Below are 12497 nucleotides of genomic sequence, written 5' to 3' on the forward strand. Positions count from 1 at the left end.
AGGGGTGTGAGATGTCACGCCGGCAGCAATTTGAGACGGCACCGCCGTAACCCAAACGCTATCGAAGGTCTAGATTTTGGGGTCGAGTTCACAAAGGCTCGAGAGGCGTGCTACCAAGAGAAGGAAACAAGCCACCCCGCGCTGAGCACCTGAGGCTGGCAAGGCTCAGCAACGTTTGCTGTTACCTCCAAACGCCCCCGGCTTTGGAGTCAAGAGGGCGCGATGTCCCCAGAGTGGGTTCCCCACTCTCATCCCAACGTCTATGGTGAGACAGGGATGGTGACACCCAAATCTTCCACCGGGGTAAGCTGAGGTTAGGTGTGCCATAGGCACGCTCTACGCTTTATACAAATAGAGCACGTTTTGCCACCTGAAGTGTAAATTCAGAGGCCTTTCACAAACTCATGTCAAATAGACGTTGCTTCACATAAAAGACAGAAATTAACCCAAAGAAATGCCCTGAATCTGGCACCTTTCATGAATGCTGGGTGAGAAAACAAAGCCAGCTGTCCACGAGAGAGAAAAAGCCAGGATACAGCCAGCGAGCCCCCCCCCCCCCGGCCCCGGTCTACCCGTAGTGGCAAAAATAGAAGTTTTATAACTATAATAAGACTCAGCGAATTCCATGTCTATTCGGGGAATACCCAGAGAGCTGGCAGCAGGAGCCAGCTCATTTCTCAGCGAGGAGGACTGGCGGGTTGCATAGCTTTCCTGCGTGCCACTGCATTGCTCACGGGGCAACGAGGACCACAGAGGCCAAATAGCAACTCTGATAACAATGACCCCTGTCCTCTCCTTCCTCATTTCCCCTGCCATTGAGACTCCTAGTCACTGGGACCTTCTTCATAGCACTGAGACTTCATTGTGAGAGACCAAACTGTGACTTCTCTGTGTGCCTGTCTCATATGGCAGGGGGGAACAAGACCCTTTCTCAGGGCAATGTGCGTGGTCAGGGAGCGACTGCTCTTCAGCTTCTTGGTTAAAAACAGATCAAAAGAAAACCCCTGGAACAGATCTCCCCCCTTCGTGTAAGGTACTGGTTTCTAGACTATGCAACTGGGATGCAGATAACTGGTGAAAATGGTCCCCTCCTGTGAGATCTTAGCCCTCCTGTCTCCTCTCTATTGGCATGCTTTGATTCCATGGAAATAATATCCAGCAGAGAAATCCAGACTCTGGCCTGGGACCTCTCTGCAGCCAGAACGCCCCATTTTGTCGGTGTTGGGATGGCGTCAGTCCCTCAGGTGACGTGCTGCAATAGAAATGCACCACAGCAGAGGTGCTAGATGTCTGCGTGACCCCATCTGCTCTCTAACCTGCTCAGTCTCAGCTGGTGGGAGAGGCTTTAACGGTGGCTGGGCTCTCCCCTGCTACAATTCCCCCAGCAAGAACAGATTTTTCTGGCTGCCAGGTGGTTGCTGGAAGCACCTCCTCTGCTGTGTGCCCCAGGAATGGGGGACTCCCCGTGTGCCCAGCATAGCTGGTCCAGAGAGCAGGAGAAAGTGGGTTTCGGCACCCTGCTCAGGAGCTCTGGAGTTTGATATTCCTGCCCCAGCCCTGAGGCATTTCCTGCTGCAGGCAGAGGAGAGCATATATTTAGCTCTAACCTATATATTCTCCTGGGAATATCTACAGGGGTGGGAGAGTGGCTTGAAATGCCACGTGCTAATAGCCAGGACAATACTGGCAGCATGGCTAGGAGAGAGGAAAAGTGACAACACTCCTGGGGAAGCGTAACGTTTGTCTTGCAATTACAGAGCATGTGCCTGGGCTGGAGAATTCCCAGGGGACAGGACGGAAGGTCCGCGGTGAGAACAGGGTTGAAGTGCCACTAAAATGTGGTCACTGCTGGAGGGGGGAAGCAGTCACAGGGGACAGGAGGCTCGGGAGAAGCTCATCAGGAGCCTTCGTGTCCAGGCTGATCTCTGGGTTAAGACACCAGACTTTCTGCGGGGAAAGATGTCTCTGAAGATGTTAAGTTCCGGGAACAACGCTCGCAGGTGCCTTTAGTGTCTGCGGTGAGGACAGCTATGAAGATCCCATTTCAGCTGCGTCAGTCATCCAGAGGAGCCCAGTGCTACTCAAAGTCACTTATCGTTTCCTCCTGAACTGTTCATCGATATAAGCACAGACTCGCACGCGTGCTCTTTCATTTGCAGGCTGGAAAGGGATAGCTGGGTGCCAGGACACAGCCACAACACGTAGCTCTCCAACAGCTGGTGCTGGGAACGCAGGGGAAGCTACTGGGATTCCAGTCTGATGGAAGGGAATTCCCCCAGGTGCGCTTTGGCCAGACACTGTGAACTAGTCCCATTCCCTCGGGTCCACACGGGGCCAGGACGTGTTTGCTAAGAAACAGCCAGGACCCTCACGTTACATCCACCTGAGAGATGGCAGGTCAGGCAGCCCAGCACCACTGCTGCTTGCTCAGCTTTGGGAAGATGTTTGCACTCCCAGCCACAGCTGCAAAAGCTCCATCAACCCCTAAATTCAGGGCACCTAAATAGCCCCGAACTGTAGACACTGTGACAGGCTCCTTTGATGAAGAGCCAGAAAGACGGTGTTCATGGGCCAAATTGTCTACTTCCAAATATCGCAGCCCCTTTTCTCTCTGAATAATCACATTTTCCCAGCCAGAGACACAAAGGTACATTACAGAGGAGGGTAATGGATCATTACGCTGCTCTGGCAGCTGAGGAGAGCGCGGGGAGTGGAAGCAACCAGCCCGAGGCACAGGCTGCGTCAGCAGCAGAGCAGGGAAAGAAATCCACGGTTCCTGCTCCCCACCATACACGCTGCAAAATGGGGCCAAGCAGCCACGGAGCCGAGGAGTCCAGATTTATTAACAGCCACTTGCCTGGGCTACAGGGGAAAGGGATGTGGGCCACAAACAGCACCCAGCAGAGATTTAGGTCTGGTCTGCCACATTCCCGAAGGACTAGCTCCCACCAGCCTGGCTAGCAGCAGCACCCTCGGGAACGAGCAAGCTAATCGGTCTCTCACTTCCCAGTAACCAGCTAAGCGCTCAGGAAGCGAGCAACTGTAAAAGGTGATACACTAGATCAAAATCCCATGGGACAGCCCTGTGAGACCATTCACACCATCTCCAAAGCAACACACCCGCTGCCCTTCACTTCCCCTGGGTCCCCCCCATCGGCTTCCCCACCATCCCCAGCTCAGTGGTTTAAGAATGGAGTAAGCTGCTTTTAGCCCCGGACTGAAGCTCCTCGGCACGGAGAGAGGCTCACAACCGGCTGTCGGGGTTAGCCGTTCCCAGTGACTAGGGGTAGAGCAAACTGGGGACGGGTAAGACCATCCAACCCCAACCGCCTTCTCCTTCTTGAAGACACCGCCTGTTCGCCTTTGCTCCCAGCGAGCGCAGACTGGGCAGCCTGGCTTGATGCCATTGAAATGTTCAATCTTTTATTCCTGCTTTGCCTCTAATTTCAACAAAGACCCTGAACAAGTGGCATCCCCTCTATTCCTCTCAATTTGTAAAATATTAGCCATTATCCTTCAAAGCAAGGTTTGTGCAAAGCTTTGAAAAGATAGTATTTCACATGAAATATTCACTACTACTGTTTTTATCACTTTCCCTGTTCCTGTGTTTCCTCTCGGTGTGTTCCTGAGAGCACTAAGCAGGCTGCTCTCAGGGCAAGGGCTGCCAGAAAGCAGGGCCAGGCCATTCCCCTGAGTCATGCTTGCTGCCTGCCCAAGCATGCCCCCAGCGTGGCTCCTGTCCTTCTTTCCTTCCTCTTTCCCCTCACAATGGGTTTTTCTAGCCTGTAGTAAAAAAAAAGCCAAACCCCATCCAGCTGCCCGAGCTCAGCTTTTCCTTCTGGCCAAGACAACGATAGCTTTTTCTCCTACTGCTTTGCAGCAAGCTGGCAAAACGCCTGCGAAAGAGGTACTGACTTTGCAAGTCCGTGCCTGTCGTGGCATAATAAGGTCATTGTCAAGAAGACGCTCCACCAGGAGGCTGATCTTGAGCAAAACGTGGCCCCAGTTGTGAGTTGTGCAACCCCTGCGGCTGTTCTAACACTGGCCTCATTGTTTGCCATTGTGAGTCTTCGGCGTCTCATTGTCCACTGAAAAGCCAGTTCCTACCGAGCTGGTGCAGACACCAATCAAATGTGCATCATTGCTGGATAACGGAATGACTTCATTTGCTAAATTAGCTGCCTCCCGAACGGCAGGAAACCCACGTTCTTTTCTCACTTTGCACCACTTGGATGAACGTGAGCTCTTGATTGAACAAAATTCTCCACCTCCCACCTTCTTTTCTTGCAGACAGATGAAGCTGCAGAGATCAGAGAGCTAGGGCTCTGGCCAGGTGGAAAGGCCCCATTGGGAAGACCCGTTTAGAGCAGGAACTTAGGTGCTGGTACATCTCAAACCACATCCTGCTTGCATGCTCGCGACTGATTTTCCATGGCTCCTCAGTTTACAGAGGGTAAACCCCAGGGGAAACTGCTGCCATCAGTGAGAAGCAGGCCACAGAAGCATCACTTCAGTCTCGTCCACACGATGCGAAGTCAACGGGATACAAAGCCTCTTTTGAAAATGCTCCCTAAGAAGAGGTGGTAAAAGCAGGCATGGCAAAGAAGGAAAAGCTGGTGGATACTTGAATAGGTGAAACCATTTCGGATGGCCACAGAGGAGGGGAAGTAAAGACACACAGGAGTCTTCCTCCTGCAAATGCTGGGTGGATAGGATCGAGGTTGGCATTCATAAAGAGGCCGCATTTAGAAGATACAGCAGGTACCTGCATGAGCCACTGGTTCTAAGGGAAACGGAGAGCAAGATACTGGTTTGACTTCACACAGTATCTGCCCAGGAGACAGACGGACACCAGCGAGCAAGCGTGAGGCACACAGTACAAAAAGAATAAAAAAGCAATAGGCCCCTTAAAAACATATTTAATAGTTTTCAAACTTTATTTCATGGTGATTGACGAAAGACACAAGTTAGTAATGGTTATATCATGCTGCTCCTCTACTGTGCATTGCCCTTCAGAATTCATACAGCAGTTCACAATGGTCATTAATTTACCCTATAAATGAAGCCACATGGACATCTTTTTTTTAAAAAAGCAAAAAAAAAAACAAAACCAGAAAAAAAACAAACCTCAATGTCTTTTTTTTTTTTTGTACATACATGTTATAAATGCTATTAAAAATAAAGCCGAAGTTAAGTGCACAGCCCCTAGGGAGCACTGCTGAATCTGACCTTGGTTCAAGATGCTTGACAACGAGGACGCAAGGTCCTGTTTTAAGGCATTTCCAAGCCCCAGCAAAAGCAGACAGAGTTTTTGTTTTTGTTTAGTTGGTTCTTTTTGCAGTGACCCTGGCTTCATTTCAGTGGCATTCTAGAAAATTAGCAGCTTCCTCTGTGCATGCCCCTCTCCCTCTGGAGTTGGCACATCCAGCCCTCAGTCTCAGCCAACGCAGTTGCATTGCCCAGCTAAAATTCAGGTTCTCAAAACAGAGATCGAAGGTCTCACACTTCCCTCCCATCCCACCCCATCCTGCAGTCTCAGTTAGCCCCTGTCTATCTCCATCCACCTCGTGATCAAAATACAGCAGTCCATCCCTTTCACAACACAGTCACAGTACTCCCCACCAGGAACCACAATTTATATAAACAGTAGCCACTTAAAATGTGGTATTGCCACACACACACGCAGAGCCACACACACAGAGAGCGGAGTCTCCATCCCACAGCGGGCGCAGCCCCCCGTGAAATATGTAACCACTGGATTTTTAGAGGAATGTCAATAGATTAGGCATAGATTGGGGTAGACTTCTTTTAATTAAAAAAAAAAGAAGAAAGAAAAAAGAAACCCAAGTGGTTTTACACAACATTCTTCCCCTTTGTTACATCTGTGTTCAGAGCTCACCCTGAGAAAACTAATTTGACTTTTCCAAATTTAGTGCCAAGAAACAACATTTTTAAAGGTGCACTACTTTGTAATGGTACACTACCAGGTGTGCTAGAAAGTTAGGGTAAAACTGCAAAATGATGGTACCCTGGATATTAATTAATATTTGATACCTTGCGGGATCCTTCAGATTAATTCTGTACACTCCATAGAGCTGGTTTTACACAGAGCAATGCCAGCTGCCATCTCAGGGTGGGAAAGGGACACAGGTGTGTTCCAGTAGTGGAAAGGGACATAGATGCTACACAGCATCAGTAAATTCTTCCCATGGAGAAGGAACCTGAATGGAGTGGGTCATTTCTTTCATAGCTGCAATCCGTTTGTTCTTCTCCTGCTTACAGGAGATTCAGTGTTTGCATGCAAATGTGTGCTGGTTGACAGACACTCGCGCACACACACACACACACATTCATTCAGAAACACACATACTGGCTTTGTAACTGGTACCACAGTATTTGCTTTCAAGATTTGCACGGAGGAAGAAAATACTTAAAACACCTCCTCCCAAACACTACTGCCTCGACAGCTGACTCGCGCCCCATTCCCATTGAAGCTATTGCTGCTGGGCTAGCAGTATCCAGAGGAGCTTTGATCGTGGCGTGGAAGACCCTGCATTGCACTGGGCATTGCAAAAACTTGAAGTCAAAGGTAAAACTCCAATTACTCTTCCTGGGAGAGGCTCTAATACCAGCTCTACAGAGATTCACGTGCTGGCCAGCTGCAAGCATCCTCATGGTAGAAAGAGGGCAAGTCATGCCCGGAGGCTGGAAAACAGACATGGGTCATGGAAGGACACATCCAACAGATTTTTTTTTAGTGAAAAGGGACCCAGTCCCCGTGCCCTCACAGCCCGCTTGACAGCGCTGGAAGAGGGAGAGCACTTCCAGCTCTTGAAGACGTGCTGCAAGTTCTCACCGGTGCATGGGAGGGCAATGCTTGGTACACAGAAGCTCTTGGGAAGAGCAGCCAGGGCAAGCAGGTGGTTAGGACACGTCTGGATAAACACAAAGCGTGGAAATGAGGTTTCACAGCTGCTTCTGCACATGTCCAAGAGGAGGAGGAGGAGAGCTGACAGAGAAATCAACATTTCCCCCACAGCACCTCTCAGTCCAGCAAACAGTCATAAGACAACCAAAGAGCAATGCTTTTCTGCCTGCTCAGAGCAGACCTTGGTCTCTCTTCCAGTGCATGGCATCCCTGATTTTAACAGAGCATAAAGGAGAAAAGCACTTGAGATTCTTACACACATAAATTATAGTGAGAGGCAGGGAGGGAGGAGGGAGATAGGGTGAACACAGGGCCAGGAGAAGGCTTGGCAGAGCCAGACCCCAAAGCAGGGTGGTAATTCCCACTTCTCTGATGGCCACTTCCCTGCTCAGCCAGCACTGCAGAGAGGACTTTGGGGCCAGGCCTGAGATGGGAAAGCAGGGAATCCACGAAGGCCACACGTCTCGCCAGCACCAGCATCCTTTCCCCCGCGGGCGTGAACAACGACCCAAGAACAGAAGTAAGGAGGGGGAACAATAACCCAAAAAGAAGCTTCAAGTATGAATAAGATTTACAATGCAGGTGCAATAGGGAAGTTCTTCTGTCACTTCTTGGAGACTTGGTTCAAGGTTTGTTCTTTGTTGCTGCTGTTTGATTAGAGTCTGACTGACCTGGATAGACTGCAACCGAACAAATAACCCAAAAGAAAAGGTGTTTCCTCCCCTCCCTTTCCCCCCTCCCCCCAAAATATAAAAAGCAATAAGTTTACAAAAATAGAAAATAATTACAGCAATAGGCAGGAGGGAGGGAAGGAGAAGGAAGGGTCCCTGGGGGTCTATTTGGCTGAGCAGTGTAATATCGTGGGGTTGTTTAAAGCGTCCTCCACCAGATGCAGTTCTTGGCGGTCGACAATCACGTCCCTTATGCAGCCAATAAAGCCAGTGCTGTAGGCTTTGGGCAGCTTGTGAGCCACACTCAGCTTCTCCATTCCCCCTGCAAGAGAAAGCACAGAAGGTCGGGTGGGAGGACAAAGGACATGTTGCTGTACGGGCCAGCAGCACACTCACGTGCACACACACAGAGTACAGGTGCTGCTGGGAATGCCCTCCTCAACATGGGGAGAGAACCTCTTCCCTGGCCAGTATTTATTTTCACTTAAATCAGAGAAATACCAGTTCCAACTTATACATAAAGGTTTCCTGAAGACACTTACAACAGTAACTTGCATTCTAAAATACCAATTCAACTTAAAATACTTCATTTCCTTGGAGGTTGCTCCCAAATTCAAACTGAATTTTATTTCAGTTACTGAAATGTCAACTATGGCTCACGCCAGGCCCTGAAATTACGAGGGGCTGATTGCGAACAAAACCTTTGGAAGAGCCAGTGAGGAAGCCAAGCAAAAATTTCTCCTGGAAAAACTTCTTCTTCCACATAACTTCTAAGTTGATTTCAGAACGAGGAATGGCATCTGGGATACTGTCTTTTCAGAGGTAAGGCTACGTTTCTGAATATGAACTCCTTGTAAGTCAGGTTAGACCTGAAACTATGGGCTTGGACTGGGAAAATAAGAACAGATGCTTCCAAAAAGTGTAAATAGATTCTAATTCACTGTTTCTTCACTACAGATGATCAAAATCCCCAGATGAACATGTCTCTCCATTGATTTCTGTGGTCCTTGTGCCCCCTCGCAATCATGAACCCTAGGACTGTGCCTGAGGAGGAGCCCACTCCTGAACTTACAGATGGAGAGCCGAGTCATGGAAGTTCCTCAAGGGACGAACGAAGCCCAGGACCTGCAGCATCCCCTGTCGCTGGGCATCCTTCCGTCACCCCTTCGGGCTCCAAAAAGGACTTCACTATCCTCTTACTTCAGATTAGTACTGGTTGTAGTTAAGCACAATCATCCTACACTGGTGGGTGGATTTCTCGCCTATTTGAGCTGTTACAGGACAAATCTAGCCTCTGCGCTGACAGATCTACCCCAAGCAGCGTGAGATAGATGCAATGGGCCAAACTCTGTCTGCAGGATCAAAATACTTATGTCAACACAAATGGAACTGACTCTGCTGCACACAAGGGCGCCTTCTGGCATATCTGCTTATTCTGTTATGCAAATAAAGCAACATTTAAAATTTGGGTATTTACGTATTTTCAGGCAGAAGTACCCTTCTCTCAATTCAGCCATTTCACTTTTAGGAACCAGAGTTACCCAAGCAAGCAACATTTGGGAGGCTCGTGAACTAAGAGAGGCTCCCACACGCGAGGGAATTCGGCAGGTGGGAGCACTCCCAGTTTGGAGAGGGAGGGGGTTCTCCATGCCATCGGCAGCAGGGGATCCAGAGCAGCAGGCCAGCTAACGGCTCTCTTCAGGGGACGTGGCCACATGGAAAGGACTGGCATTTGGTAAAGCCAACCCTTCGTCCCTCAGCTGTCACTAGCATCCTGCCCTAGTAGGCAGAGAACAAGCAGGGGACTTTTTAGGTCAAACTTGTCAAAAAGTCACCCGCGAGGCAAAGGTGTTCCACTGAAACAAGTGAGGGAGCGTCAACGTCCCAGCTCCAGCTCTGAGCCCCCCAGCAAAGGGCGCAGAGGAGCTTCACCCTTTCCACGCTGACTTACCCAGCCACAGGGCCCCGTCTGTATCTAGCTGTGTCGCACCAAGCGGAGAAGAGCCAGCAATGGGGGCTTCGTTGCCGACTTGAAGGGAACCTTCTCTCTGTACCCTGCTCCCGGAGGGAAGGAAGAAGAAACGCAAGATGATTAGCAACCTCAGAGGAAAAAACCCAGAGCTGTCCTCTGCTTTACGCCAAATCTAGACGCTGGGCACCGTCAGCCCTTCTCCACCTGGAGAGGAGCGGGGTCAGGCCGGGTAGCACAGCCGGCGGCAAGCGCTCCCCTCCAGCATCTCCTGGGCATCCCGCAGCCCCTGCCAGCGGTCAACCACAGCTTCCTCCCGCGCCCTCCAGACCCATCAGCAGAAATCCCTGGCATGCCAGCCGCATGATCCGCTCACCACTCCTGCCACCAATAAAAATAAAAGGGACAGCTCGGGCTCGACGCGAACAGAATGTCAAACCCTCAGCCAGCTAAAATAAAAGGCACGAACCTTTCGTACCTCCTCGAGCCTGCCCCTTTGACATTTCCAGGCGTGTTACAACATGCACCCCTCCAACGCGGCATTGCCCACATGCCTCTCCTCTATTATTATCCAAGAAGAGGAGTGACCCTTGGGGATCACAGGGCACGGAGCCACGGCCATGACTCAGGCTCCCTAGTTCACAGCTTGCCCAGCCCAGAGCAATCTGCCACGGTCCTGCTCTCCCCTCCTGCTCGCCTTCGCACCTGTATGCTTTGATATGAATCCACCGGTTGGTGTTGACTGGGACCGTGGATCGTAGGACGACGGGCTTGGAGCCGAGGTCGTAGGTCATTTGTACGAAGCCATCCACTATGGCGAGGGCGATGTAGTCTGATCGCTCCAGCCCCTTCCCACTCCACAGGATCAGCCCCTGAGTGGCTTCTGTTTTGATGCTTAGTTCAAAGTGGTTCGACTGCAAGGCCTTCTCGCTGGACGGTGAGATGGGAGCAGGGGAGAAGACAAGAGCAGAGTTAGAAACATGGCTACAAAAGCAACAGGCAGCCAGTCAGCTCCTCAGAGCAGCCTTCTCTGTTCCCAGCCGACTAGTTCACCCACCGAGGACAACCTTCAACCGACCTTTGGCATCAGGCTATGCATGGGGTCTCAGTCCCTACCCGCTGCGCTTGAGGGGTCGCAGCCTTTGCAATTATCCCAGGCCTGCTCGGAAAGCCTGGTGCGTGGCGGGGAGAGCAGATGGAAAGCTTTAAACCAGGCCACAGGATCAAAGAAATGGCCCTCTGGAGGTCTCTAACCCAGCGCCCGCTCAGAGCAGGACCATTGCCAGCGCTACATGAGGGCAGCTGTGGCTCTGCCCAGCAGAGCTTGGGAACACCAAGACTGGAGCTCCTCCATCTTCCCGCTGACCTGAGCAGGGGCTTCACAGTTCTCCTGGGGATGAAGTGTTTTCCCCAACATCCAGCTTGAACCTCCAAAGACACAGCATGGGGCTACAGCCCCTTGCTTTTGCCCTCCATGGAGCATAAAGTTCAGACACATCAAGCCCTGCAAGCTGTGACACGCAAGTCTTGGTTTTGCCTCCTTATATGCAGGCGCTGAAGGAAGAGGTCTGTTATGTGGACTGGTGAACAGCACCGGGCTGGCCCCCATCTGGCCAGCAGAAGGGTTTTCCCCACAGAGCTGCCTTTGATTTGAGAGAGGTCAGAACAAAGAGGGCTCTATTGGCCAGATCAGGAGATCTGCGGGCAGCAGCTGAGCTGGGGTCAACACCGTTTGACCATCCTGCTGGCAAGCATCCGAGGTACAGAGCTGGGCTGCCTGGGGACCACGGCTCCCCGTACCATCATGACACAGCCATCAGCCTCGGAGGCATTTGCTCTACCGCTGCCTCTGCTTGACCAAAGACCTACAGGAACCCAAAGGCTGAGGACTGTGAGATGATGAGCACCCTGCAGTTCGAAGGGGATGGAGACTGTCCATAGAGGCAGCAAAGCCTTCTTTCTCCTAGATACGGTGTCTTTTCCTAAGGGCGGAGCGAAGGAAGGACAGCATTTACCCCACATTGGCATCCCCATCTTTGCTCAGTCCCTTTTGGAACAGGCAAAAGGGGCTTGGCAACAGGTGACATCGGCATATGGAGTCGCCATCCATTCTCCTGGGATGCTCCGAGACATACTGCTGACACATGTGCACACATAGACCAGACAACATGGGCAACACAGAGAGCTTTTTATTCCCAAGGGACACTGCGTCCAAAGGGCTGGACGAGGGCTGGACTGTCAAGGCAACTCAGCCTCTCCCTTCACCCACGGCTATTTGCTGTCTAGGTCCCCCAGGAGCAAGAGCCAGAGCTGGAGCTGCATAGGAGCTGCTGTTCCTATGCTGGAAGGACAGGGCTTCCTTCATGTTTACTCTCATCATCTGCAGAGCTGCATCCCTTATAAATAAAAAGCCAAGGGTATAGACACACAGAACACACACAGAGACAGAGACATGCTGAGGCAGCAACAGCAGAGCACGAGATACAAGAGCTGAAAGCCTGGCACAGACTCACCTGGGTTCCGCAGGATAGTCCAGCGCTTCGGGACTTAGATGCAGTAAGAAAGGGGAGCATGCGATAAGCGCAGGACAGCGGAGGAGACCCTTCCCTCCCACCCCGCTCACAGACAGGGCACAGCCCTGCTCAACGGCGACGTTTCTTCACCCTACACAATGGCCAAGCTGAGAAAACCGCCCAGCATGAGCAGAAAGCCTCAGCCACTTGGAGCCGAGTTTCCTCAAGCCAACGAGGCAAGTTTGCAAGTTGTCGCTTAGCCAGGGTGAGCGTAAGAATGCCAACGAGTGAATACAGCCCTGTCCCAGCGGTGAGGGGACTCTGCCATGCTCTCCTGGGCCAGGACTATCAGTGTTCCTGCTAATCGCCCACGCTGCCCTGCTGGGATGTGTATCCCAGGACAGGACAGAGGGCAG

General features: G+C 51.3%; 1 protein-coding gene across 5 annotated transcripts in view; it reads right to left on the bottom strand.

Moving 5' to 3' along the window:
* Positions 1 to 4918: 4918 nt before the first annotated feature.
* AGRN (agrin) overlaps positions 4919 to 12497 on the bottom strand; it is a 127162-nt gene continuing 119583 nt past the window's right edge. For all 5 annotated transcript variants that reach the window (XM_052792629.1, XM_052792633.1, XM_052792631.1 and 2 more), the window contains 3 exons: positions 10274 to 10498; positions 9551 to 9654; positions 4919 to 7921 (listed from right to left, as the gene is read on the bottom strand). In XM_052792629.1, the coding sequence (XP_052648589.1) occupies positions 7764 to 7921; positions 9551 to 9654; positions 10274 to 10498 (487 nt within the window). In that variant the 3' untranslated portion in view covers positions 4919 to 7763. The remainder of the gene's footprint in view (positions 7922 to 9550; positions 9655 to 10273; positions 10499 to 12497) is intronic.

Source organism: Harpia harpyja, chromosome 7, assembly GCF_026419915.1.
Source record: "Harpia harpyja isolate bHarHar1 chromosome 7, bHarHar1 primary haplotype, whole genome shotgun sequence".
Lineage (NCBI taxonomy): Eukaryota > Metazoa > Chordata > Aves > Accipitriformes > Accipitridae > Harpia > Harpia harpyja.